The sequence below is a fragment of the Carcharodon carcharias genome, chromosome 32, assembly GCF_017639515.1.
Source record: "Carcharodon carcharias isolate sCarCar2 chromosome 32, sCarCar2.pri, whole genome shotgun sequence".
Lineage (NCBI taxonomy): Eukaryota > Metazoa > Chordata > Chondrichthyes > Lamniformes > Lamnidae > Carcharodon > Carcharodon carcharias.
The window spans coordinates 11714824-11742578 of NC_054498.1; the positions used below are offsets into that span (position 1 = coordinate 11714824).

At 42.0% G+C, this 27755-nt stretch overlaps 1 protein-coding gene across 2 annotated transcripts in view; it reads left to right on the forward strand.

The window, feature by feature from the left end:
* The window catches only part of fam219b (family with sequence similarity 219 member B), a 39038-nt gene extending 18460 nt beyond the window's left edge, over positions 1-20578 (forward strand). The window contains exons 3-6 of one of the 2 annotated variants that reach the window (XM_041178462.1): positions 6120-6210; positions 12325-12402; positions 14090-14144; positions 14805-20578. In XM_041178462.1, the coding sequence (XP_041034396.1) occupies positions 6120-6210; positions 12325-12402; positions 14090-14144; positions 14805-14963 (383 nt within the window). In that variant the 3' untranslated portion in view covers positions 14964-20578. The remainder of the gene's footprint in view (positions 1-6119; positions 6211-12324; positions 12403-14089; positions 14145-14804) is intronic. The other variant, XM_041178463.1, reaches the window with a different exon arrangement.
* The last annotated feature ends 7177 nt before the right edge of the window (positions 20579-27755 follow it).

Genomic DNA, 27755 nt, shown 5'->3' on the forward strand with positions numbered 1-27755 from the left:
TTGCCAATATCCTCAAGGCTTTCTGCACTGATGGTCATTAGTGAAATAATGGGTGGTATTTTCCTTCCTCAATAACAGTAAATGCTAAGCAGTTTAATGCAATTGCATGGCACAACAGCACCGAAATCTGGATGTTGCAGTACAGGGAGATATGAGGAGGTGATGGCTTAGTGCAAATGTCACTGGACTAGTAAGCCAGAGGCCCAGGCTAATCCCTGGGGACATGGGTTCAAATCCCACCATGGCAGCTCGAAGAATTTAAATTCAATTAATAAAATCTGGAATATCAAGCTTGTCTCAGAATGGTGACCATAAAGCCATCATCAATCATTGTAAAAATCCATCTAGTTCACTTATACCTTTTTAGGTGAGGAAATCTGCCATCCTTACCTGGTCTGGCCTACATGTGACTCCAGACCCACAGCAATTTGGTTGACTCTTAACTGCCCTCTGAAATGGTGTGGCAATTAGGGATGGGCAACATACGCTGGCCTTGCCAGCGACTCCCACATCCCATGAGAAGAATAAATGAAAAAAAACGTGAATAGGTTCCGGCAGAGCCAACTCTAATGATCCCGCGATCCATATTCTTAAAGCAGCAGGGCTTTGGGCTCATACGTGTAGGTCAGCAAACAGGCAGGATAGCTGAAGGCTTTGTGGCTGTACACTGATATAATTATCAATAAAAATATTCACAAATCTCTGCCCACCACCAACTCCACCCCCCCCCCCCCCCCCCAAATACCTTGGGGAAAATATTTCCCCTCCATCAAGTGCTGTTTGCAACATCAATAGAACAGAAGAGCCGGGAAGAGGCAGATCAAAACCGGAGGAGGATGAGGAGCCAGGAAGAGGCAGAGCGGGAGGAGTTGGGGAAGGGGAGAGATGGCAGGGCTGCCTTGGGGTCAAAAGTGGTCATGACTTCGTCAGCATTGCCTCAAGGCTGGAAGCCCCTGCTATTTGTCTCAACGTGAGGCCCTGCTGCGGGATGAAGAGAGAGTTTTCGCTGCATCCCAAAACTGGTTAAGTATGGGTTTTATTTGGGCAGTCAGCAGTGAATGCCACAGCTCCACAGCTCAGAGGGAATTCTGGCCCAGTGTTCTTCAATTTGAAGCATTTCGTTTGGGTTTTTATGATTTGGTTATTCTTTGTGCCTCTCTAGAAAGGGAGCAGTTTTGTTAGGTTGTTTTTATTTGGGTTAATGACCCCCAATATCTGCTTATTGTGCTAATCAAAAGAGAAGAAATATAGTTAATGCTTAAACTCTTTGCCTTAACTAGTTATTTGGTGAAGTGCAAATTGAACAACTAGCTGCCAGTGAACTTGTGCCTTTGTGGTTGGCCTCCTCTGTTGCCTCTTGCCACCCCAGCAGGTCTCAGTGTTATTCACCCTGCTTTGCTTCTCTCTTTGCAACTCCCCGGATTCATATTTCCCTTCTAGAAAAGTTGCTTCTCTGGTACGCGGCCCTCAGTTTACCAGAAGAGATGGCAAGAAAAACTGAGAATGCTAGAAATGTAAGGAAAATCAGATGATGTTGGAAACACTCAGTCGCCCATCAACATCTGAGAAAAGAAAAGCATAGATTAATGATCTGGCTCTTGGGCCTCTTTTGATAAAAAATCAAAAACTCAGAATATGAACCTTTTTGGATCATGACAAAGCTGTGATGAACTGACTACATTTTCTATCTATTATTTCTCTTTTCAAAAGCTTGTTTGTTACATCCCTTCCAGTACTATTCTCATCACTAGTATTGCTTCAACAACGCTCAAGCTGTATCTTCCTCTCTGTTCGTTCTCCCTCTTTCCCTTTTTCTCTCTCTCTCTCTCTCCCTCTCTAGGCGACTGCTGTCTCCATCTCGCTACTGCTTCTCTCACCAGATTGCTGTTTCCCCACTTGTGCTTCGGTTTTATCACCCAGGCTGCTGCATTCACAATCATGCTGCTTCTAGCCCAGTCATCCTGCTTTGCAAAATAAGAAACCAATAAGGTTGGTGCCATTGGGAAAACAAATACTATTTAAAACATTTTTAAAAATCTTAACTTCTGTTGCTCAGTCTAGTTTGACACAGGCTAAACAATGGAACAGATCAGGGAGCAGGCAGGCGCCACTGTCATTTATAAATCCATTGCCAGAAATGAGGAAGTCATTGCAATGCTATAGGAGCATTTGGATAAAACCTGGCTGGCAATTTACTGGCGTCCAACAGTTTCACAGATGCAGCAATTCAGATTCTTGGTTACTTGCAAACGGCAGGGTTACCAACTCTGGGGGAAGAAATAAGGGTCACTTTTCTGGAACAGTGTGGGAGGGGGATGCCGACGAGACTGTAGGATTGGGGTGGGGGCTGTTGCTCGCCTGTTGAAGGGGGGGGTCGGGGGGGGTGGATGGTGCTGAGCCTGGCAATTTTTCCAACAAAAAGAAAGTGTCCTATATTGCAAAAATTTAGTGGCAAGCAGCAGAAAAAAAGAATCTGCACAAGTAATAATGCTGAAGTGGTATAATAAAGGCAAAAAACGTTGGAAGAACTCAGGTCTGGCAGCATCTGTAGAGAGAGAAACAGAGTTAATGCTTAGAGCCTGTATGACTCTTCTTCAGAACTGAGTCAGGGAAGAATCACATGGACTCAACGTTAACTCTGTTTCTTTCTCCACAGATGCTGACAGACCTGCTGAGTTTTTCCAGCGTCTTTTGTCTTTATTTATGGTTTCCAGCATTCGCAGTATTTTATCTTAATGCTGATGGTAGTGTGGCAAACTGACAAGACAGCAGCAAACTCCAACTTGAAGGAAAATTAACCTAGCTTTAAGAATGGGAGCTCTCAAGTTTCTTGAGTTTCATCATGGCTCAGTGGGTAGTGCTTTCGCCTCTGTCAGAAAGCTGTGGGATCAAACCCAACTCTGAGCCCATAATCCATGCTGACAATTCAGTGGAGTATTGAGGGAGTGATGTACTGTAGGAAATGTTGTCTTTTGAATGAGACATGAAACAGAGGCCCCCTCTGCCCTCTGAGGTGGATGTAAAAGATCCCATGGCACCTTTCAAAGGCGTGCTGACCAATATTTATCCCTTAACCGACAGATTGAATAACATGAAAGCAGCTTCTCTGGTGACTGGTTCATTGCTGTTTGGGGGACCTAACTGTGTACAATTTGGCCACCCTTTTTTCAGAGCAGCCCCCATAATATTTACAGTTTACCTGACAGTGGCTATTTGCCTCATCAAAGATCAACTGTCCTCTCCTCCAGTGTCTGTATTAAACATGGTCTAGATGGAAAATTCTTTATCCTCAGTTACCTCCCTGTCAAAACGAAACTGATCTACGGTTTGCTGATGACTGCAGCATTGTTGCTCACCCTGCGCCCGATTTGCAAGCCACTCTCGATCTCTTCAATTCTGTGTACAAGAAACTCGGCCTGTCCTTGAATGTTGCCAAAACAAAACTCGTATATCATCCCACACCTAGTCAGCCAAATATCCCACCTGCCACATAAGTTGAACGAGAGACTCTGGAATGTGTTGAACATTTCCCGTACCTTGGCAGCCACTCCTCTAAATCAGCTGTGTTAGCTCAGCCTTCTACAAACTATGGCAGTGAGTGTTTGACAACAAAATCCTCTGCAATTCAACAGCAGTCTTAATGTACAGAGCAGTTATTGTCACCACATTCCTGGACTGTGTATCAGCGACACATGAAAGCACTAGAAAATGTCCATAAGCCATGCCTCTGCGACAGCCTCCAGATTCAATAGGAGGACCGTCAGACACTAGTGTTTATTCTTCTTCAGGCCAGCTCATTCAGACTAAACTCCTGCAAAATCCTCTTCACTGGACTGGACATTGTGTCCTGATGGCTGAAAAACATCTCCCCTGTCAAGTCCTATTTTCTCAACTGACCAATGTTCCAGGGGAGGTAAAAGAAAATGCTTCAGAGACACTCTGAAGTTCTCTGTGAAGCACAGCAGCATTGACATTAACGACTGGGAGGAGCTTGCTATCAATCATTAAAAATAGCAGCAACCTGTCCATCAAACTGCATCACACTTTGAGTCGCAACATCTTAATGATGAAGCAGAGAAGGAAAGAAAAGGAAGCAAATCCTGCATTCCGGATCCCACCACCTCATTGGATGCCCTGCCCCATGTGTCCAAAAATCTGAATGTCAAGTATTGGCCTGTTCGGTCACATGAATACCCACGGCAGAAACTTGACCCTAAGTAGATGTCATCCTCGAATCGAGGGACAGCTGACTATGAAGTTGCCTGTGACACTTCCCAAAATCAGTGACCACACTTCAGAATTCCATAATCAGCTATAAAACAGTTTGGGAGATCCTGAATTTATGAAATGCTGGTCCTTTCCTTATAAGCGAAGCGTGTAGAAGGAGAGAAGTTTTTATTTAAAATGGTGTCAGCAACCAGCAGGGTCAGGAAAGCACCAGGAGCTTGGAGCTTGTCATGTACCAGTTATGGCTAATTGGCAATAAAAGTGGCAGGAATGTAGAAACTAGAGGTGGCCATTCAGCTTCTTGAGCCTGTTCAGCCATTCAGTCAAGTCATGGCTGATGTTTGTCTTAGCTGCGCCTAAAATATTTGTTACTACATTTTTAGTTGCACTTCAGTCCCACACTCTTGACCTTTGGGCACCCGGTGCAGAGGGGGACGTGGTGGGGAGGAGGACCACCTCGTGAACCTGCTCCTGGGCCTGGCCAAGTTGGCCATCAACAGGTCTAAGCAGCGATTGAGACGATTGAGAGAGTCATCTGGCCTGACTATCTGCCCCTCTTCCGCAGCCAAGTTCCCAGCCAGATGTCTCTGGAGAGGGAGCACGTGGTGTCTACTGATACCGTCGAGGCCTTCCATGCTCGGTGGGCACCGTGGGGACTGGGGTGCTTTAATGACCCATTTAATCACATTTTAATCTGATGTTGTAAGTTTCCTTTGTGATTTGTTTTTCTTTTTGCAGTTTCCCTTTGAAGGGCTGCCTTTTTAATTTGACCCATACTTTGTTCATTTCGTTTATTTGATTTGTTTAAAAAAAAAGTGTTGCCAGCCTTGGTCCCATAATCAATCGGTTTTGTATTTTTTTAAATATTTGACTGATGAAAGGAGTCATTGGCCGTGTCCTTGTAGCATCACTGAGTCACAGACCTGTCTCACCAGCTTTGAGATAACTGCGCTGGATTTAGTTGTGTGAATTAGTCATAAAGTTCCTTTTTTTAAAAACTTGCGAATGCAGTGCAGAAACTTGAAGATTTAATTATAGTGGAGTTGGAGGTGCAGTGTGAAGCTCCGGGTCTCCAAGCACAATTCTGCAATGCATGGAATGTGGGCATCCACTGAGTGAACATACCATTGGGGATTTGGTCCAAAAATGGGCATATTCAAGTCAGCGCATTAGTAACTTCTTAGATGCTAGGAACAGGCACAGCTGATACCCAAGATCAAGTTGGAAAAGGGACAATTTAACAATTTCTCCGACTACATTCTGTAGGGAAAAGTACCCAAGACAAAAGACAATTTGAAAAAAAACTTGCACTATGGGCAGAATTCTGGGATCATAATGGGATGTTTCACAGTGATAAATCATTATTACTGATGGTTATTCAAAGGAATTCATTTTTAAAAAAATCAGCACCATTCCCTTTAGGGTGATTAATCTGAGCATGGAGAGGGCGAGGCTAATAAACTGCTCGATAAAAGAAACCAAGCTAGGTAAGGAAAACAAATTTAAAAAGATTGGGAATCTGTTCACACACCATAAAGGGAATTACTCTTTTGCTGCGAGAGGTCAAAGATCATCAATTGAACTCATTCATGGCAAAAGCTTCTAAAATACTGTTCAATGTTTAGTTATTGTACACATGACATTAGTCATGCAAGACCTGGTGTGAATGATCAAATAGTATTTGTTTTGGGTTCACCTAATCCAGTCTTGAGTTGCTGAAATGGATGTGGTTAACGATAAGATTACTCAATCTTTTGTTCCTTCCCATTTAGAATTTGACTTTCCCTGTATTGAATTCTACTCGATTCCTAAGTTTTTGTAACTTTAGGCCATTTTTTTTGATCGAATGCTGTACCTTCAAATTAAATTCTGTTATATGTTGATTCTTGCAGAGAAACATCGGGAATTAGCCAAGAAGGCCCTGAAGAAGAAAGGAATGGGTGGAGGTCCAATCTTGCATCAGCCTAAATCAGGCACAAAAAGGTTAGTAATGCTACTCTGCATCGTCATGGACTTTATCCCCCCTTGTGTCACAGGAGCTTGTATTCTGGCAGTTGAACGAAACTCCTGTTAAAAACACTCTCCTTTCTGAAAAAAAAAAACAATCTAACAATATCACAGGTTGGCTCAGTATCCAGCACTTGTTTTATTAATTGTTGGACCTGGAATCAAATATAGCCAAGGCTATATGAGTCATCTCATTTTGTTGGTTGTGAAAGTCTACATAAATGAGTATTCCGCAGAATGTAAGTCACAGAAACAGACCATTTGGCCCATAGATACATAACGCAATGAGACATTGATGAGACTGGGTCTGTATTCTGTAGAGTTTTGAAGAATGAACGGTGACCTCATTGAAACTTACAAAATTCTTGCGGGGTATGACAGGGTGGATATGGATGAGATGTTTCCCCTGGCTGGTGAGTCTAAAACCAGGGGACATAATCTCAGGATAAGGGATAGGCCATTTAAGACTGAGATGAGGAGGAATTTCTTCACTCAGAGGGTGGTGAATCTTTGGAATTATCTACTCCAGAGGGCTGTGGAAGCTCAATCATTGAGCATGTTCAAGACAGAAATCGATAGTTTTCTGGAGACTAATGATATCAAGGGATATGGCGATAGACCAGGTAAGTGGCATTGAGGTAAATGAACAGCCATGATCTAATTGAATGGTGGAGCAGGTTCGATGGGCTGAATGGCCTACTCGTGTTCCTATGTTCCTAACAGGAGGAGATCATTTAGCCCCTCCAGCCTGCTCTGCCATTCATCAAGATCTTGGCTGATCTGAAATCTAACTCCACGTTCCCTCCTTTGCCCCATATCCCGTAGTGGCTTTGGATAACAAAAATCAATCAATATCACATTTAAAATGAATAATTGATCCAGTACCAACTTTTGTTTGTGGAAGAGAGTTTCGCCTTCTATCACCCTCAGCATGTGAAGGTGTTTCCTAATTTCACTCCCGAAAGCCTGGCTCTAATTTTAGACTATGCCTTTAGTCCCGGGCTCCCCAACTATTTTATGTTCCACACGCCTTCTCCAGCTCCTTCTCATTCAACCCAATCAGCATATCTGCCTATTCTTTTCACCTTCACCTGTTTATTCAGCTTCCCTTCAATGCATCTATGCAATTTGCCTTAACTACTACTTGTGATAGAGTTCCGTGTTCTCACAGCTCACCAAGTAACAAGGTTTTTCCTGCATTCCGTATTGGATTTATTAGTGACTATGTAACTTAGGAGTAGGACATTTGGCCCTTTGAGCCTGCTCTGCCATTTGATAAGATCATGCTCTCGTTGTGGTCTCAACTCCACTTTCCTGTCTGTCCCTCCTTGACCTCCCTTGTCTATCCAAAATATTTTCAAAATAAATACAATGACCCAGCCTTCACTGCTTTCTGGTGAATAGAATTCCACATTCTGACATCCCTCTAAGGGCAAAAAAAATCTCCTCACCTCTGTCTTAAAAGGTAGACCTCTTTTTAAACTGTGTCCCCTAGTCCTAGTCTCCCCCACTAGAGGAAACATCCTCCTGGTATCCACCCTATCAAGTCCCCTCAAAATCTGTCATGTTTCAGTAAGATCACCCCTCATTATTTTAAACTCCAATGGGTATAGGCCCTACCTGTTCAACCTATCTTTATAGAAAAAGCCCTTCATCCCAGGAATCCGTCGAGTTCAGCTTCTCTGAACTTCTGCAAATTCAGTTGTGCCCCTTTTTCAAATAAGGAGACACAAAATGTATACAGTATATTAAGTGTGGTCTCACCAAGGCCCTGTGCAGCTGCAGCAAAACTTCCCTACTTTTACATTCCATTACCCTTGCAATAAACTACAACATTCCATTTGCCTTCCTAATCATTTGCTGTACCTATACTTACTAACGTTTTCAGATTTATGTACCAGGACACCCAGATCCCTTGTGCCAACGAGTTCTGCAATCTCCCCATTACACTCCATCTGCCAATTTTTTCCCCCACTCACTTAAACTACCTATATCCCTTTGTAGACTCTTTACCATCCTCTTGACAGCTTACTTTCCTACCTATCTTGGTGTCATTGGCAAACATGGCATACATTCAGTCCTCTCATCCAAATCATTGATACAGGTAAACAGTTGAGGTCCTAATACTGATCCCTGTGGCACTCCACCAGTTCCAGCTTGCCAAACCAGAAATGACCTATTTATCCCCTGTTAGGTAATCAATCCTCTAGCCATGCTAATATGTTAATTCAACATGATTTCCCTTTCACAAAACCTTGTTTACCTTACCATTATGATTTTCTAAGTACCCTGCTATATCATCCTTAATAAGGGATTCTAGCAATTTCCCTATGACAAATGTTAAGCTAACTGGCCTATAGTTTTCTGCCCCCCTCCTTTCTTGAATAAAGGTGTTAGTTTGATATTTTCCAATTTGCTGGGATCCTTCCAGAATCTAAGGAATTTTGAAAGACTATAACCATTGCCTCTACCATCTCTGTAGCCACTCCACTTCTTTTTAGATGCTAGGATACAGGCTATCAGGTCCTGGGGACTTGTCTGCCTTTAGGGCTAATAGTTTTCCCAGTACCTTTTCCCTGGCTGTTTTAAGTTCCTCCCTCCCTTTCACTGCTTGATAGGGGAAGGCAGTGGCATAGTGGTATTGTTGCTGGACTAGTAATCCGGAGACCCAAGGTAATCCTCTGGGGACCTGGGTTCGAAACCCACCACGGCAAATGTAAACCATGGACCATGAAACCATTGGTGATTGTTGTAAAAACCCATCTGGTTCACTGATTTCCTTTAGGGAAGGAAATCTGCTGTCCTTACCCCGTCTGGCCTACATGTGACTCCAGACCCACAGCAAAGTGGCTGACTCTTAACTGCCCTCTGAAATGGCCCAGCTATCAAAACCACTAAAAAGTCTAAAAGGAATGGAACTGGACAGACCACCTGGCATTGGCCTAGGTACTGGAAACAACAACGGGAAACTCAGACCTGTTGACCCTTCTCCTTACTAACATCTGGGGGCTAGTGCCAAAATTGGGAAAGCTGTCTCAGACAAAGTCATCCTCACGGAATCATACCTTACAGGTAATGTTCCAGACCCCACCACTACCATCCCTGGATTTTTTTCCACCTTACAAGGGCAACTAGGGATGGGCAATAAATGCTGGCCTAGCCAGCGAAGCCCACATCCCATGAGTGAATAAAAAATATATATATCCACAGCCCACCTGCTTGATATAGGAGGAAAGAGGAGGAGTTTGGCCCCAGAGTATTATTTAAATCAAAGAAGATCTTAATGGAGACTGCCCGCAGAAAAGGGAACAAATTGCACTTTAGAACTAGCAGATCTTCCATGCACAGTTTTCCGGCTGTAGGATGGCTTATCAGAAAAGCGATGCTTTTAGAAATGAATGCAATATGTAGGATTTTTAACATGTAAGTAAATGTGTACCCAGTGCCACCTTTTTCTAAATCATCTTCATTTGCTCTAGGTTTGATTGTTGTACCTCTGAAAAGGTTATCGATGTGTTAAAAAGGAGCATTGACGTTAAATTATGAATGGGAAGGTAACATTGAAAGAGCTATGATTCATCCCATTGTGGAGAGTGAAGATGCAAAATCAGCTTGAAAAATGATTCAGGGGTAATTGTGCTGAGGGAGCCAGCGGTGGCACAGGGTGGGAAATATCTGTGGAATTGTCCCACAGCATAAGCCTTCAGGAGTGAAGAGGTGAAGGAAAAAGGGTAATAAAGTGGGAACCAGTAAGTTTTTCCACGTGAGCTCTGTCCATAGTGTAAAATGGAAATTAATGAAGAGCTCAGAACTGTACAAGTGTGATCCATGCAGCATTAACAGTTGCTTTCAAAGGGAACTTGCAGCCAAATCCTGTTGCGTTAAGTTGAGTAAGAGTTACTTGTCGAGGGAGTGTTTCAGCTTCTGCCACGTAGGCGAGAATGTGGGCAGTTAATTTCCTTCTGTGGCTCTAAGGCACTAGATGGAATGAGCTTGAAGGGGCAAGTTAGACATTACTCCTTCCCTGAATCAGAGGAGCTTCTGACTTATTAACACAAACATTTCTAAGAGCTGTCTCTAAGGATGTAAAGTTGAACCTGAAGTTGTTATGAGATTGCTAAGATAGTTACTGATGTTTGGAAGCTGTCACTATTTGGATTGGATGTCAAACTTTTCTATTCCACCATGGTGCACTGATGCCGCTGGAGGACGGAAATAGCTTAAGGCTGTGCAAATAAAACTGCCTTTTTATTTAAAGGTTTTCTCCTCTCTGTCCCCTCTCTTCCTTCCTCCTGCACCCCAACCCCCAACGCCCCAACCCCCCACACCCCAATAGGTTGCAGCAAGCACATCTTGGCAGTTTGCAAGTGGACTGAAGATTGATAAGACCTCGTGTGCAGGGGCTAAAAGCACTTTCACGCTGCCTATTAAAGGTTACTGTCTGGGGAGAGCAACCCCCCGGGTATTGCTTTACTTACCAGCCAGGTGCTGGTTACCTGGAATGAGTGGGTTGTCTTATGAGGAAAGGTTGGATAGACAGGTCTTGTTTCCACTGGAGTTTAGAAGACTGAGGGGTGATTTGATTGAATTATACAAGATCCTGAACGGCCTTGACAAGGTGGATGTTGAAAGGATGTTTCCTCTTGTGGGTGAGTCTAAAACTAGGGGGCATTGTTTTAAAATTAGGGCTCGCCCATTTAGGACAGAGATGAGGAGAAATTTTTTTCTCTGAGGGATGTGAGACTTTGGAACTCTGCCTCAGAAGGTGGTGGAGGCAGGGTCATTGAATATTTTTAAGGCAGAGCCAGATAGATTCCTGTTAGGCAAGGGAATCAAATGTTGTCGGGGTTAGATGGGAATGTTTAAATCAATACACAAGATCATCAGCCATGATCTTATTGAATGGTGGAGCAGGCTCGAGGGGCCGAATCGTCTACTCCTGTTCCTATTTCTTATACTCCTATGATTGCATTGGGCTTCTCTTATGTAATACAGAACTTCAGTTGAGTGTAAACACAGAGGAACGGCTCCCTTCACAGGGATTGGCAGCTTTAACCCAGCGGCAGGTTTATAAACCTGCATATCTGCAGTTCTTGGCTCCAGATAGATTGGGCAGTTACCTAGCAGATGGACAACAGGACAGTTCACTCGAGTATCCTCCTGTAATGTTAAACAAATGATTTTAAAAAGCCGTGCATGTAGTAATTTTTAGAAAAGCTTCAAATGCTGCCCATTCATTGATCATGAAATGATTTTAGATGCATTCAGTGTAAGTGGTAAACCACTGCTTCTGATATTTATGTGATAATTTCAACCTTTTTCACTACAATTACATTTTGATTGGGATCAATGGTATTCTGCAAATTGAAATTGATCTCAAATGAAGCATGTTATTTTCATTATTCTAATTAGCTTTTGTCAACGAACTTCAAATGCGCGCACAAACTTTAATCAACTAGATTTTAAACTTCTGGTTTTTCACAGACTTGGCAACTTGCAATCTCCCAAAATCTGTTGAATTTGGATTCTCAAGATTCGATTGTGCCTTGCCTTCATATAAAGATAGTGACTGGTTTGAATAGCATTTCTGTCTGTCTGTCTCTCTAATATACCATCAAAACTTAAAGTTAAAAATAAATCTGGGAACTCAGTAAGATTTAAAAAGGCGTCTTAAGTTTTACTTTTTTATAAATGTAATTGGTCCCTCTTAATTTTGACTGTCAAAATGCAGCAACGTTCCTACTCCAACTTCCAGTTGGAAAAATCCAAAGTTTACTTTTTAAATTAGCCAAGTCCTTGAGGTGGTATTCCGTCACACTCCGAGCCCTTGGAAATCCGTGGTTACTGGTGTAACAGTGACAATTATTTTTCTTGTTTGCTGCAGAGGTGCTGTTGCACCCCTCAAGGCGATATTGCAGAAAGGGACTGCTGTCCTTCGCCCAGAGTTGGCACTTTTCCTCCCTAAGCCTGCTTGAACAGTTGAGCACCATACCCGCTATCTGTAAACAGAGTAATGGGAGAGATACTAGTTGCATTCAATAATTACTTATAATTTGAGCTTAATTCTGTTTGCCCTTTCTTTCAATATAGGTTAGTAAAATTCAATAAAGGTTACTCTGCCCTGAAACAAAATCCGGATGAATCTTTAGTCTCTTTAGAGTCTGACAGGTAAGGATTCGATCCTAACCCATCGATTTGTCTTTTTCTTTTCACATTGAGAAACCTAAATGAAAGGCTAGCAGGTCCATGTTAAGAGCACATCACCTGGGTTGAAAAGAGAGAAGATTAGATAAGTTGAGAAGTGATTTAAGTGGTAATTTTGAAATCTACATTAGGGGAAGGAAATACTCTGGGGAGTTCACTGCTCAATTTACAAACCGCTAGATGCTGAATCGGAACCAGTGGCAAAATGTTTCAGGAAAAATCGGCCTATGAACTACCATTTTGCCTCTCTCCGCTTTGACTTTTTCCCCTTTATTGCTTTGTCCTGAAGGCATAGGTTTCATTACAAAGTTGCAGAGCCATAAGTGTCGGAGTCCCCTCCTTACCTTGCTTCTGGGAGCTGTTAGAATGAATGTCGGTAGCCTATTCAACCACCACCACTTCAAGGGCAATTGGGGATGGGCAACAAATGCTGGCCTTGCCAGCAATGCTCACATCCCATTAAAGAATTAAAAAAAAAACCTGTGCCTTGCCCTCACCCTCACCTACATGCATTTCTAGCAGGATTGCAGTCTCCAGCTGGCACCCTTGACATTCTCCACCCGTTCCTGTAACTCCAGGAATCCGCGGGTGGGTTGTAACTTATCAAGCATCTTGGCTGAGATCAGCTAATGCTATATCGATGTGGGAAATGTGGGCTGCATTGCACATACATGTTTGATATAAGCATCACTGTGGACTGGACCGTCTTGGGATACCCAGGATAAAAATCCCTAATGTAGTTTGTAATGTCTCACAAAACTTTGCATAACGCATAAAAGCTTCTGACTTTAGCACTGTATCGCTTGGCTCCAAGAAATTCCCTGAAATCGTTGAAGATTTAATTTTAAAAGCTTTATTAAAGTGATCAAAGCGTGACGCAGGGCCATGTTGGCAGAGAGCTGTTATTTGTTCTGCTGGTCTAGTCTCTGCTGTGTGGAACAGTTTCAGGCTTCTGGATGCTGAGACCACTGATGCCAATTTCCTTCGGAATATTTCTTGCTGCCTTGGCAACCATAATTCCACTGATGCAAAGCAAGTGCCGTTGAAGCTTACAAGTTGCACAGCAGTTTTACTTTTACAGTTCAAAATCACCAATTTTGTAGCAAAGTGCGTACAGTGATTGAATTATTTTTGATAACAGTTTAAGCCAAAAGCATTCATTTAATAGTGTCATTTAAGCGGTGCTGCACGTGACTCAGTTGACAATGAGTCAGCTGACACGCCTCTGAGCGTGGGTCCAAACCCCGTTCCAGGACTTCAGCACAAAAAACCAAACCTGGCACTCTAGTGCAGTAGTAAGAGTCTTTAGGGTGAGATGTTAAATTGAGGCCCATCTGCCCTCTCAGTTGGGCTTAAAAGATCCCATGGCACTATTTTGAAGAGCAGTAGGGGAGTTATCATTAGTTTCCTGTCCAATACTATCCCTCCTTCGACTTCTCAAAAAAAAAACAAATTATCTGGACATTATTACATTTCCTTTTGAGTTTGCTGTGTGCAAATTGGCTGCTGCATTTCCTACATTAGAACAGCGACTTTAAAACAAAAAGCACTGTTAGCTGTAATTCGTGGTTGTGAAAACCACTATATAAATGCAAGTCATTTTTGATAAATCTCATACACTGTAAACTGGCTTCTTTGTGTTCTTTTCCAGTGATGGTGAGTTTGAGTCCAAGTATTATTCCTCATCAGGCTATTCCTCTGCAGAGGTAAGTTGACTGACTCATTTGTTTTACATCAATTGCTGAGTGATTGTGAGATATTGCAGGGAGCTTTTGGTTAGATGGATCTTACTAGATAACTTGCCATTAGTGACATTGCAAAATGGTTTTAAGGATATTGCATCCACTGTGCTATGGGATGCAGATAAAGCTAATCCTTCCTGCACAAAACATTTTTATATTTAGGAAGTCACCATGTTAAATTTGCATTGAAAGGCAAAACAATGTTAGGAAAATAAATCAAAACAAATCTGGAACGAAAATTTAAGATGTTGGAGAAAGCAATTGTCTGGACAGACCAGTTCAGGAAGATGCAAGTATTGTTCCCACTAGAGGAAAAATGGTAAGGATCAGTTACTCTGGCTGTACTTGCGTATTTAGCATCTGGTGGTGCTTGCATCCTTATCACACCCTGAGCTGCCTGTCTAAGAGGTGGAACTATGTAACGATAAAGCTTCTAAAAGTTTTAGAATAGCTTTTTCATATCCATGTATGACTGGTCATGCGATTAGGGTCCGAAGCAGAAAGCTCCTTGGCCGCTTTGATTTCCAGCGTTACTATTTAAGTTTTATTCGAGGGGCTTGTTCTGCAAATGCGAGTTTATGCTTGAGCACCTATTTACTTGCCTTTGAAAACTTTCTCTTTCAGCAGCAAGTTAACCAGGACCTGAACCGTCAGCTCCTGAAAGACGGCTATCACTTAGATGAAATACCAGACGATGAAGACCTTGACCTCATTCCTCCTAAGCCTGTTACCTCGTCAGCCTGTGCTTGTTGCCAGGCAGAAAGTTCTTGTACTGTCCAGTAACCACTGCCACTTCCCGTATCATGTCAAAAGATAATTTCATTTTCAGCAATTGAATTTTTTAAGCATTGCATAAAAGGACAGTATATGTGTGTTATATATTTATATATATTATATATATATAATATATTTATATATATATTATATATATATTTTGGCTGAACTTATTTAAAAAATTTATAAACTGGGAAACAACATTAATATACTACAGGATCCTATTTAAAAGTGTTGTATGTGGCCGTTGCAATTGCTGATCTCTTAGATTAAATTTTGTCTATGCCCCTTATTTCATATGCCATTCGCATCTGAAATTCTGTCCGAGTTTCCAGGTGGTAACTGTAAGACTAAAAGCTAGTGCTAAATTTCTCCGCAATATGCAACTTATTTTGCCAGTTGCATAATTGAATGGTAATGGTGTAGCGCTAACCTGAAATTCCCATACTCATTTAATCCACCTTTCCCCTTATTTATCCACGGATCCAAAAGCAGAGAAGCCTTTCAAAACAGGAAAAGAAGCCTGAAAACTAGAATAGACCAGAGCTGTGCACGAAATTAAAACCGTTGGGCCGGGGTGCGGTGGGGGGGGGTAGTGAAATTGTGTAGTCTCTTATTAGAGTGGGGCATTTCTATGCAATTTTAAAAGGTGGTAGCTCAAATTAAGCAGGCTAGCACCTGATGCTGGATAAAGGGATTTTGCACGAATGTGTTCAGTGTTTGCATGTCAATGGGCGGCGCTATTTCATCCTGTAGACGAGAACTACGGTTAGCGGGCAGGCTAGGAATGATAGATTGTGAAAATGATAGCTCTGTGACTGGCTTAGGTTGTTAGGAAATCAATGCGGGGGATGTAGGGGAGGGGTGCAGGAAAACACACAATCTGAGGAAAAGTAGTGGATTCTAGCTTTCAGATTTATTTTCTGTCAACGGACAGCAATAGGGGTGCTGAAGTGAACCTATATGGTGAATAGCTAAAATCTATATTGAGTTTTAGCCTTTGTATGTCGATCAAATGCATAAGATGTCAGCTGTAGCTTGCACAATACATTACCAGGAAAATGTTCAATTTGCATAGGGTTGACATCACATAAACCTAACCAGAAATTGTTCTCATCTTGATGTAAACAAAGGTTATTTATTGACATTATTCTTTTATTATCCAAATTAAGTAAAAGTAAATTTGAACTTTGACATTCATTTTGGAGACCCAGTGGCTGTGTTCCATAATGTATAAATATTTCACTGTAGAATAGTAACTTAGGGGTTGTTCCCTCACTGAAACCCCTTTCAATAAGTTCCAGATTTTTAGTCACGTTACCCCAAAAAAAGGGGCCGCACCATGGTGAGATGTTTCTGCAGAGGAAGATGGGATGGAGGTGGACAAGATGGGCTTGTGAGAAAGTTAGAGGATGCCCATCTGTTATGCACCAATTGGAGTGCTTTTGCCAGGGAAGTGGGAAGCAGCTTATTAACCAGTCTTGGTAACCTCATGCAGTGCGGAAGAGACAGCCAGACAGAAAGTAACCGAGGCGTGAATTTTGGCACAGCACAGCATTGCTCGTTATGGTTACCATAAGAAGCGTGCTTTGCTACCCAAGTGCTGAAACTTTCCGGTTAAAAGATGCAGTGGATGCAGTCTGAGTGCTTGTTCAGCAACAACAAATCACTTGCCCTGAATAGTAACTTGCCAAATTAAAAGGTGAGGAGAGGGGCAGAAATCAATCTTCTGATTGCAATCTTAATTGATTGGGGTTTTATGGGTGCTCCCAATTAATATCATGAATATAACATTAATTTCCCATGGCAGTAACGTGAAAGTGGCATTGGAACAATAATGAGCTGGATATCCAGCCTGTTTTATTTCACTCTGTCACAATCCAAATGCATATTTAATGGTTTCAGAACAATTGCTTTCTATAAATGTGTTTATGCAGTTAGATACTACATAGAATCTGCCACTAAGTGTAAAATAGCCATGATTTCAAGGAGATCAGCTTTTACAATTCCACCATACTGCAACCAATTAATTGCGAAAAGGGCTTATCTGAGGTACTAGGAGCGTTTGTGTAATGGATACCTGGTATGTTCAGTTTGAAGGCAGCAATGTCTGATGCACTTTGATTCTTGTCTTTCCACAATACCAATTCTTTATCTCAACATGTTTACATGTGCTTTTGCTTAAATGTTGAGCTCGAACCAATTGAAATTGGTCTGTTTTTCAGTAAGATGCACTTTCTACTCTAACAATCTGTACATGCTGGTATCCTCTGGCAGGATATTACCTGTCTATTAGGCTATCTTCTGTTCTTCTCCAAATCGCTTTTAAACTATGCTTTGGGTTATAATTTCGATTGTATATTTTTAATATCTTTGTGATGTTTCAGCCTATTTCATGCAAGGATAAGGGGACCAGGAGCTTGTTTAAAATAATAGTTCAGTCCCTTGCACTTTTACTACCTATCAGTTCCCTATTTGCTCCTGAGACATAATGGAACATTTATTATTAGCCTTAATAGAGATGTATAATTTGCATGCTCTGCCCTTTGTGTTTTAGGAATGTGGAGTTTTATTGTATATTTAATGTTCTCCCATTCAGTTAAGTTGCTTGATTTAATTAAGTAATGCATGCAACGATGCAAAGTCTGGACTTTATTTATTCCTTGTTCCAGCTCCATCAACACACTAATTTCCTTTTTGTTTTAGAAGTTTGCCTATAAGTCACCAAAGTTACCTTTTATCTTTGCGCAGAATATAAACATGGTATTCCTGTGTTTGAGCATCTTAGATCGTGACTTTTAGCTGCCCTTACATTTTCACTATTTAAGGAGCAGATGGTAAACTGAAAGTTGTTTTATGTTTAAACTTAAGGGGAAAAGAAATGAAACAACATCTCATAGCCTTGATAATTAGGTAGTCAGCATCTTGTGTCTCTGGCCTTGAGGTTACGCTGTAAATATTAGCATATAAACAATGAATGCGTTTGTGTGTAATCATCTGTGGCCTATTTTAATGTGAGCCATTTATGATGAGCAAGTTAACATCTCCATAAAATAGCCCATCAAAGAATTGCTTAAGACTAATGCTGCACATTTTCAATGTATGGCTCTATATAGTAAAGAGCATATGCAAGGCAAAACTTTATCTTTCTTGAGCCATAGACTGAAGATATTATGCTGAAAGGTCACTTATTTAGAAGGGGCAATCATGTCTTAAATATTTCTTAATTGGAGAACTCCCCCAAAGCCATGAATATGTTCTTCTGTATTGACTAAGTTTGGAATTTTTGAAATTAAAACACAGGCTTTAAATTATCTGCAGTTTAGAGGAAAATAGCAGTGTTTATAGTGTTTAGATTTCAGTGAAGCAGCTACTTAATGGACTATTGATTCACCCAGTTTCAAACTGAAAAGTCACTTTGGTTTAACCGTTACATCAATTGCAACCCCTGCTGGCAAATTCAGAAGGATGGTGATTGAATGCTGCTATGTTAAGGGAGCTGTTGAATGTTAAACAAAAGAGCAGGTTGTCCCAACTCCTCCTGTGGACCTCCTTGTGGCTCCATGAAAATTGAAGGGAGATTGAGGAGCTGGGAAGTTGGGGTAGAGAATCCTAAGGAAGTTGGAGTAAGAAACTCTGAAGACTACAGAACTTTCCTGCCATTTGAAGATGTGTGCGTAGTTTATCTTTGTTTGATTTTGCTGTCTCCCAGGTTTAGTTTTAGTCAAGCTACCACAGTTACTTTGAAATGAATCTGACTGGTAACAGGCAACACTTTCTGTAGCGAATCAGGTCAGAGGTATTTATTGGATTTTCTGGTTTGGTGTTTGTGTATAAAATGCTAGAGTGGTCTAATAAACAGCCAATCCTGGCCAATAGCTTTATGACATCCAATTGTAGGGTTCTGATAGTGCATCCGTCAAATCACCCACCACATGAATAATCCCCTTACCGGCATTTGGAAGTCAACTGGAATCTTTTGAGAACGCTGGCCTCTAACCTCAAGAAGTGCCCAGTCCTGGCCCCTATTGACCTGCCCTGTAGATGCCTTTAAGAGTTGGTGCTGAGCAACATTTGTATGTAGAATAATGTTGCTGGAAAAATTATTTTAATATCCATTAATTCTATTTTAATTACTTTATCCAGAGGCGCTTTATCCATTTCTTTAGATTCTGTTAAATTCTAACTCTGCTATTTATTATGGTAACTGCTACATGCTATCATGCTATTATTTAGTTTGTCTAATAGTTGAGGTCACGATAAAGAAATATTTGAACCAGGCATGGGGAGGCTGTGATATGTTAGCCAAGGAGGTTTGATCAATATTTTTTTAAAAATTGAATCCAATTTACAGTTGTTTAGAAATCCCAGGTGAGGGTTAGTATTTTGTCAATGAATTCATCCACTTGAACTGATCTATGTAATGCTGCACTCAATATCTCTATGGAGAACCTGTTGAAATGCTGAAGTCTCTAAAACTTCACGTTCACTATGCTATTAAAAGCGTATTGTGACTCTGGAGATGTATTTTCAAAGCTTTGAGGTGATTGCCTTTCCCAGAGTTCAATGATGAACTGCATGTTTGTGCACCAATTACTACTATTGCATCTAGCGGCAAATTCATCGCCGCTTGGTCCTTTAAATTTGTATTGGTTTTTGGGGAGTATTGCATACCCTTTTTTAAGAACAGTGCAGAGCAGTTAATGCATTTCCAGTATGTATTTTGTGGTGCACGAAACATAGGCATTAGTGGCGCCCTTGAGCCTAACTTCCAGAGAGGGTGGTGCTGAGACGGAGGCGTTAATATCAGCAGTTTGCACTTAGGCTGCTATAAGGGGCACCTTGTGGAAGAATAGGAATCTCTGGGTGGAGCAGTCTTGCCTGTGATCACCTCAGTCAATCATTAATGATGTTGTGCAAGCATCTGTGGATACGTTTTGGGTTTTAATTGTTTTGCATAGAGAAATTCTGCAAATATAGTAGGGGAAGTTTATTCTTTAACACTTGATGGTATCTTACATGCATAGCTGTTTTGAGGGTTTCACCCATATTTCAACTGGGGGAATTGCAACTCGTGAGCTTAGAATTATACAGCAAGAGGATGGAAGAACATGTTCTTTTGGACCAAAATAGGAATTATTTCTGGGGAAAGATGCAAATTATATTCTGCCATGCTGTTAATTGCTAAGACACAGTTTTAAGTCATCAGCTACCCTAAAAATCATATTGTCGTATCCTTACACTTTGAGTTAAAAGTCATGTTCAAAGAAAACAGAAAAGGGAAGCTTAAAAGAATGTGGAAAGAAGTTTAATATTCTATAGACTAACTCAACCATAAAATTTCTGTGAATATGGACATTGAGGATATTTTTAAGAAAACTGAACGTGATGCCATGTGTTATGTTTTCTGGAAGCTATAATGGATTGTGAAAATGCACTGCGCCACATGCTCATTCGGGTTCTGAAACCGTCTCTTAAGTTTTCAATTTACACAGTGTATGCAGAGTATAAAAACTAAATATTCCTTCTGTGCAATACATAGACTTAACTACATTTTATTAAATTGCATTTATTTTTTGTATGTTATTGGTATGGCAGATTAAAATAAAGAATGCTTTAAAAGACTGGAGTCTGTTCTGTGCTGGTCAGAGCTGATGCAAATACAAAATTATTCTGGCTCCCAGTGGCTTACTGCATAGCTAGCCATGTGGATCAGGAAGTCCAAGGTTTTCATGCTGAAGTGTGTGTAATTTGCGATCCGACAACTTATGTTGGGTTAACACGAAGCAGTTAGCAGCCATTTAATTCCATTTGAAGTGTAGTCACTAATGTGCAAAGCACAGCAGTCATTTTATGCACAGCAAGCTTCCACAGATAACACTGACCAGATAAACTGTGTTTAGTGATATTGGTTGAGAGATAATATTGGCCAGGATGGTGGGGAGAACTCCTGCTCTCCTTTGAAATAGTGGTGTAGGATCTTTTTTGTCCACTTGAAAGGGAATGGAGGGGTGGGGTGGGGGGCCTCAGTTTAACGACTTCTTTTGAAAGGCAACACTTGCAACAGTGCAGCACTCCCTTGATACAGCGCTGGAGTGTTAGCCTAGATCTTGTCCAGTATTTGGAACTTGAACCCACAACCTTTTGATTCAGGTGAGAGTGGTACCCACAGCCACAGCTAACACTTATCCTGTGTTGAGTAAATGATATCAGCTGGCTAAACAGTTGAAATGATGTATGTTATCCAGAGTGTGTCTAGGCAAGAGAGAGGACCAAGTCAGTTGGGGTCCACGTTGTTTGCATGAATGTGCGCTCAAGTGGAGCTAAAATGGATAGAATCAAGCTGGTGTTGCTTCCCTCCATGGTTGAATGGGCCAAATGGCGGCTCTTTGTGCTGTAAATTAACATATACACGTTTTATATATTTTGGAAAATGGTTTTAAAACTCGTATTTCTAATTTCCTCCTCCTCAAGTAAACTTTTATTGAACTAAGTCCAGGCAGGGAAATTTAGAATATCAGTTTGGATTGCCTGGCAAAAGTATGTGAAGCCTTCCATTGCAATGTAGCTACTGTACTGGCTTCTCTGAAAACTACTGATCCTGCCACATACTGAGCCCACATCAGGTATGACCAAATGTCAGCGATTATAGTGTGACAATAGTCCAGGTAACCTTGTTTATTAAGGTACTGGTTGAGAGAGGAATGTTGGTTAGCATAGACCCTCGGGAGAATTTCCTATTCTTCAAATAGTGCTGTGGAATCTCTAACTTCCATTTGAACAGTTAGGCCTCTGTTTAATGCCTGATCAAAAGATGGCAGTGCAGCGTTCCTTCAGCATGAATGCTGGAGGTTTGGCCATGAGTTTGTGGGGGCTGATGGGAGTGGGGGTGCTGTTTGTATTGGGGGAAATATGTGGTGCAGATGATTAAACTGGCCTTTCAACTGTGAGACATTGGATTACATACCACCCTAGATTGGTAGGTGCAAACTCCTCTCTCAGCTGATGGAAGCAAGCAAACTTAAGGCAACTTCAATTAAGTGGTCGGCGTAAGCTCACGGCAGAACCCAGCTCCCAGTTGGGCACTAGATTTCCCATCTTCAGAAGGGTCACATTATGCTTGAAATTGGAAAAGCCAGACAGTTGCTGTGGGTGGGTTACTTCTTGGGGCCCAATATTGAAACATTTTCAAGTGCTCTTAAGCAGTTACTTGCTGGAGCTGCAACGAAAGCTGGAAGTGGTCCTCTCTGCGGTCCCAATGCCTTTCCCCTCAATACTTGTGAAAATATAGAAAGAGGGCACTAGTACATTTTAAACTCCTGAGTTTAATGTTGAGTATTAGACCTTATCTATTATGAATAATGGAGTGATTATTCAGACAGTTAATGCTATGTGACAAACGGGTGCAGAGATTTTTAATGAAAGCATTCAGCTTCTTCAATTATTTTAAATGCATCCCCTTGTCTCCCCCTAATGAGCAGAATTGAAGCCTGTAATATTACATTTAGTTCTCTGCCCTGGGAAGCATAAGCTGTAATGCACATCATAATTATGATAACTAATATCTCTTTTCAATATATAAGAAAAACAAAAGTGATTTCCATGAAATTTTAGTCCGTGGAACTCTTTGGGGATCTGCTGTGTAATTTGGGGGTCCAGAGACTGTTATGTGATGTAAAGAACTCTAATACCATTATTACAGATATCCAAATAGACTTGCAGATAGAGGCAAAAATTATTTTAAAAAACAACTGGATAATGGGAAAATATTGGCACTTTTCAAATGGGTGAGCTGAATGGCCTCCCCCAACTGTGTACATTTTGTGAACTGGAAGTGGAGAAATTACTGGGCTGACTTCACACTGGTTGCAGATTAAAAGATCTGTTCACCTCGGCCAGATGGCTCTGATGGCGAAGGCATCCATTCAGTAAGCAGTTGTGTTACCAATGTCCTATTCTCTCTCGCTGCTTTTACCTAATCTTCATTGCTCATCCCTGGTTTCCCCTTGAGGAGGCACATTTGAGCCACCACCTTGAACCGCTTAGTCCAAGTGGTGGAGGTGCTTCCAAGGTGCTGTTGAGTTGGGAGCCCCACAATTTTGATCCATGACAATGAAGGGAGAGTAATGTATGACCGAGTCAAGGTGGTGCATGATTTGAAAGGTGATGGTGTACCCATGCAACTGTTTGAAGTGGTAGAACTTGCAGGTTTGGAAGGTGCTGTCAAAGGACCCTTGGCAAGTTGGTGCAGTGAGTCTCGTAGATGGTGCACACTCAGCCAGTTTTCCTTTAGGACACTAATAAAAGCCCAACGTGCCCTTTTCAATAGAGATCACTAGATTGTAATCAGGAGTGGACGTGTGCCTGTTTCCCTTCTCTGACCCAAAAATAACCCAACCAGGAAGAGTCAAGAGACCTGATGGAACATTGGATCATGGATTTACCAACTGAACAATCTATTTTTGATGGGATAGAAATTCTGAGCATCACAATGCTTAACACACTTGTGGTACATTCCTCTATGCTATTTTTACATGGGAGTTAACTTGTCCTTAAATAAAAATAGCACCCAGGAATGCAGTTCAAGTAGATTAGCATTTAGTCGTAAATTTCGCCAATCAGAAATTCTCCCCTTGCATGCTACTTAATCTTTGTGTGTCCACGTTCAGCAGTTTGGTTATAATGAAGAATATCCCCGCCTTACCCTTTTCAGTATAAGGGGTAGGCCATTTAAGATTGAGATGAGGAGGAATTTCTTCACTGAGGGTGGCGAATCTTTGGAATTCTCTTCCCCAACGGACTATGGAAGCTCAATTATTGAGCATGTTCAAAACAGAAATTGATAGATTTCTGGATACTAATGACATCAGGGGATCTGTGGATAGCGGGGATAAATGGAGTAGAGGTTGATGATCAGCCATGATCTGTTTGGTGGAGTAGACTTGACGAGCTGAATAGCCGCCTCTTATTTCCTATGTACCCCTAATAGTGATGTCTATTTTTGCTCTTGAATAGGGAACATTCAGACAGTTGAAGTGCGCAAAGAAGCTATCTCAGTCCGTAATCCTTTATTCAACCTGACCTCGAGCCACTTTGCATTTTTGTGCTTTTCTGTTATGCCAATGTAATTGCCATCGTAGAATGCACTTAGACTTTATCTACTTGAGCATAATGTTTTTGAATTCAATGACATGAACATTTGAAGAGTGCAACTGAGAAAAGTGAATTGTCTACAAGACTTTATTTGATAGTGCACCTTTAGGATGGAGAACAATAACTTACAAGACTGTGTCATATAAAATCCCGTCTTGAAGAATTGTTCTTTTTGCCTGTATCTGAAAAATGCAACACTCTTGCCCTCTAGTGTTTCAAATAGATTGAGCTTTTCTGCTCTCTAAGATATCCAGGATTATGATACCTTCTGATTTAATTCACATTGGTTAACACTAGTAATGAAGGCATTGTCAATCTTTGATTGCCTTTTCAATGCAGGGGTTAGCAGTCAAAGGAATTTCATAAAACTACATGAATGTATTCATTACTAATATCACAGTGTGAATACAGACCACTTAGGATTATTCAAAATTCAAACAGGAAATGCAGCAACACTCAGCTCGCCTGGCAACATCTGTGGTGAGAGGAACGGAGTTAAGGTTTTGGGTTGGTGACCCTTTGTCCAAACTGGAAAAAAATGGAGATGTAACAGCTTTTAATCATTTAATACGTAGCACCGGCAATCCTTCCTTTCTCCACTTTATATATCGATCCTGGACTAGCCCCCTCCCCCCAATTTTGTTACGATCCGGTTAGGATCCATTAACATTTAAAAAGAAATCCGAATGCCTTGTGTTACCCAATAGAACCATGCTGCAAGATTTCACTTTTTTAAACAAACCAAATGTATATAAAAGACTTAAAATATGAGCACTATTAACGTAACAATACGGTTTATAACCGTGTTATGCACTCCAGTTTGCATCCTACTTCCCAAGAATTCTCTAATAAGACACATCAATCTTAAAAGTTATTTACTTCTGAAGGAACCAATCATCAGTATACCACAGACTTCTGGAGAATTCTCCTCAGCTCCAGTTATTCTCAGAGGTAACACTTACATTTTAAATTTTTTTTTCACGAGATGTGGGCATTGTTGGCTGGACCAGCATTATTGCCCATCTCTAATTGCCCTTGAGAAGGTGGTGGTGAGCTGCCTTCTTGAACCGCTGCAGTCCATGTGGTGTAGGTACACCCACAGTGCTGTTAGGGAGGGAGTTCCAGGATTTTGACCCAGTGACAGTGAAGGAGCGATGATATATTTCCAAGTCAGGATGGTGCTTGGCTTGGAGAGGAACTTCCAGGTGGTTGTGTTCCCATCTATCTGCTGCCCTTGTCCTTCTAAATGGTAGCAATTGTGGGTTTGGAAGATGCTGCCTAAGGAGCTTGGTGAGTTGCTGCAGTGCATCTTGTAGATAGTGCACATTGCTGCCACTATGCATCAGTGTTGGAGGAATTGAATATTGAAAGTGGTGGATAGGGTGCCAATCAAGTGGGCTGCTTTGTCCTGGATGTTGTCGAGCTTCTTAAGTGTTGTTGGAGCTGCACTCATCCAGGCGAGTGGAGAGTATTCTAACACACTCCTGACTTGTGCCTTGTAGATGGTGGACAGGTTTTGGGGAGTCAGGAGGTGAGTTACTTGATGCAGAATTTCCAGCCTTTGACCAGCTCTTGTAGCTACAGGGTTTATATGGCTGGTCCATTTCAGCCTCTGGTCAATGGTGACCCCCAGGGCATTGATAGTGAGGGATTCAGTAATAGTAATGCCATTGAATGTCAAAGGGAGATGGTTGGATTCTCTCTTGTTGGAGATGGTCATTGCCTGGCACTTGGCAGCCCAAGCCTGAATGTTATCCAGGTTTGCTGCATTTAGGCAAGGACTGCTTCAGTATCTGAGGAGTTGCAAATGGTGCTGAACATTGTGCAATCATCAGCGAACATCCGCACTTCTGACCTTTATGATGGAGGGAAGATCATTGATGAAGCGGCTGAAGATGGTTGGGCCTCGGACACTACCCTGAGGAACTCCTGCAGTGATGTCCTTGAGATTAACAACCACACCCATCTTCCTTTGTTTTGGGTATGACTCCAAACAGCAGAGAGTTTTCCCCCTGAACCTCATTGGCTTCAGCTTTGCTAGGGCTCCTTGCTGCCAAGTGAAGTCTTGATGTCAAGGGCAGTCACTCTCACCTCACCTCTTGAATTTAGCTCTTTTATCCATGTTTGGACCAAGGCTGTAATGACGTCAGGAACTGAGTGGCCCTGGCGGAATCCAACCAGAATAGGTTATTGCTGAGTAAGTTCCGCTTCAAAGGACTGTTGATGACACCTTCCATCACTTTGATGATCGTGAGTAGACTGATGGAGCGGTAATTGGCCAGGTTGGATTTGTCCTGCTTTTTGTGGACAGGCCATTCCTGGGCAATATTTCACATTGCTGGGTATATGCGAGTGTTGTAGCTGTACTAGGACAGCTTGGCTAGTGGCATGGCTAGTTCAGGAGCATAATCTTCAATGCTAGTTCCAGAATATTGTCGGAGCACATAGCCTTTGCAGTATCCAGTGTCCTCAGTCATGGAGTGAATCAAATAGGCTGAAAACTGGCACCTGTGATGTTGGGGACCACAGGAGGAGGCTGAGATGGATCATCCACTTGGCACCTCTGACTGAAGGCTTGCAAATGCCTCAGCTTTGTGTTTTGCACTGAGGTGCTGGGCTCCTCCATCATTCAAAATGGGAATATTCCTGGAGCCACCTCCTCCAGTCAGTTGTTTAATTGTCCACCACCATTCACAGTTGGATGTGGCAGGCCTGCAGAGCTTTGATCTCATCCGTTAGTTGAGGGATTGCTTAGCTCTGTCTATTGCGTGCTGCTTGTGCTATTTGGCAAGCAAGTAGTCCTGTGTTATATCTTCACCAGGCCGACACTTCATTTTTAGGCATTCCTGGCATGCCCTCCTGCACTCTTCATTGAGCCAGGGTTGATTCCATGGCTTGATGGTAATGGTAGAGTGGGGGATATGTCGGGCCATGAGCCTGTAGATTGTGGTTGAGTACAATTCTGCTGTTACTGATGGCCCACAGTGCCTCATGGATGCCCAGTTTTGAGTTGTTAGATCTGCTCGAAATCTATCCCATTTAGCACCGTGGTAGTTCCACACAACACAATGGAGGGTATTCTGAAAGTGAGGATGGGACTTCGTCTCCACAAGGAGTGTGGGGTGGTCACTCCTACTGACGCTGTCATGGACAGTTGCACCCAGGATAGAGAGATTCGTGAGGATGAAGTAAAGTAGGTTTTTCCCTCTTATTGGTTCCCTCACCACCTGCTGCAGACCAGTCTAGCAGCTACGGCCTTAGGACTTGACGAGCTTGGTCAGTAGCGGTGCTATCGAGCCACTCTTGGTGATGGACATTCATGCCCCCCCACCTAGAGTACATTCTGTGCCCTTTCCACCCCAGTGCTTCTTCTAAGTGGTGTTCAAAATGGAACACAGGTTCATCAGCTGAGGGGAGGAGGGGGAATGTGTGCACGGTAGGAGTTTCCTTGTCCATGTTTGACCTCATGCCATGAGACTTCATGGAGTCCAGAGTCGATATTGAGGACTCTCAGGGCAACTCCGTTCTGTACGTATACCACTGTGCCGCTACCTCTGTCGGTGGGACAGGACATACCCAGGATGATGATGCCTGGGACAATGCCTTTAAGGTATGATTCTCTGAGTATGACTATGTCAGGCTGACTAG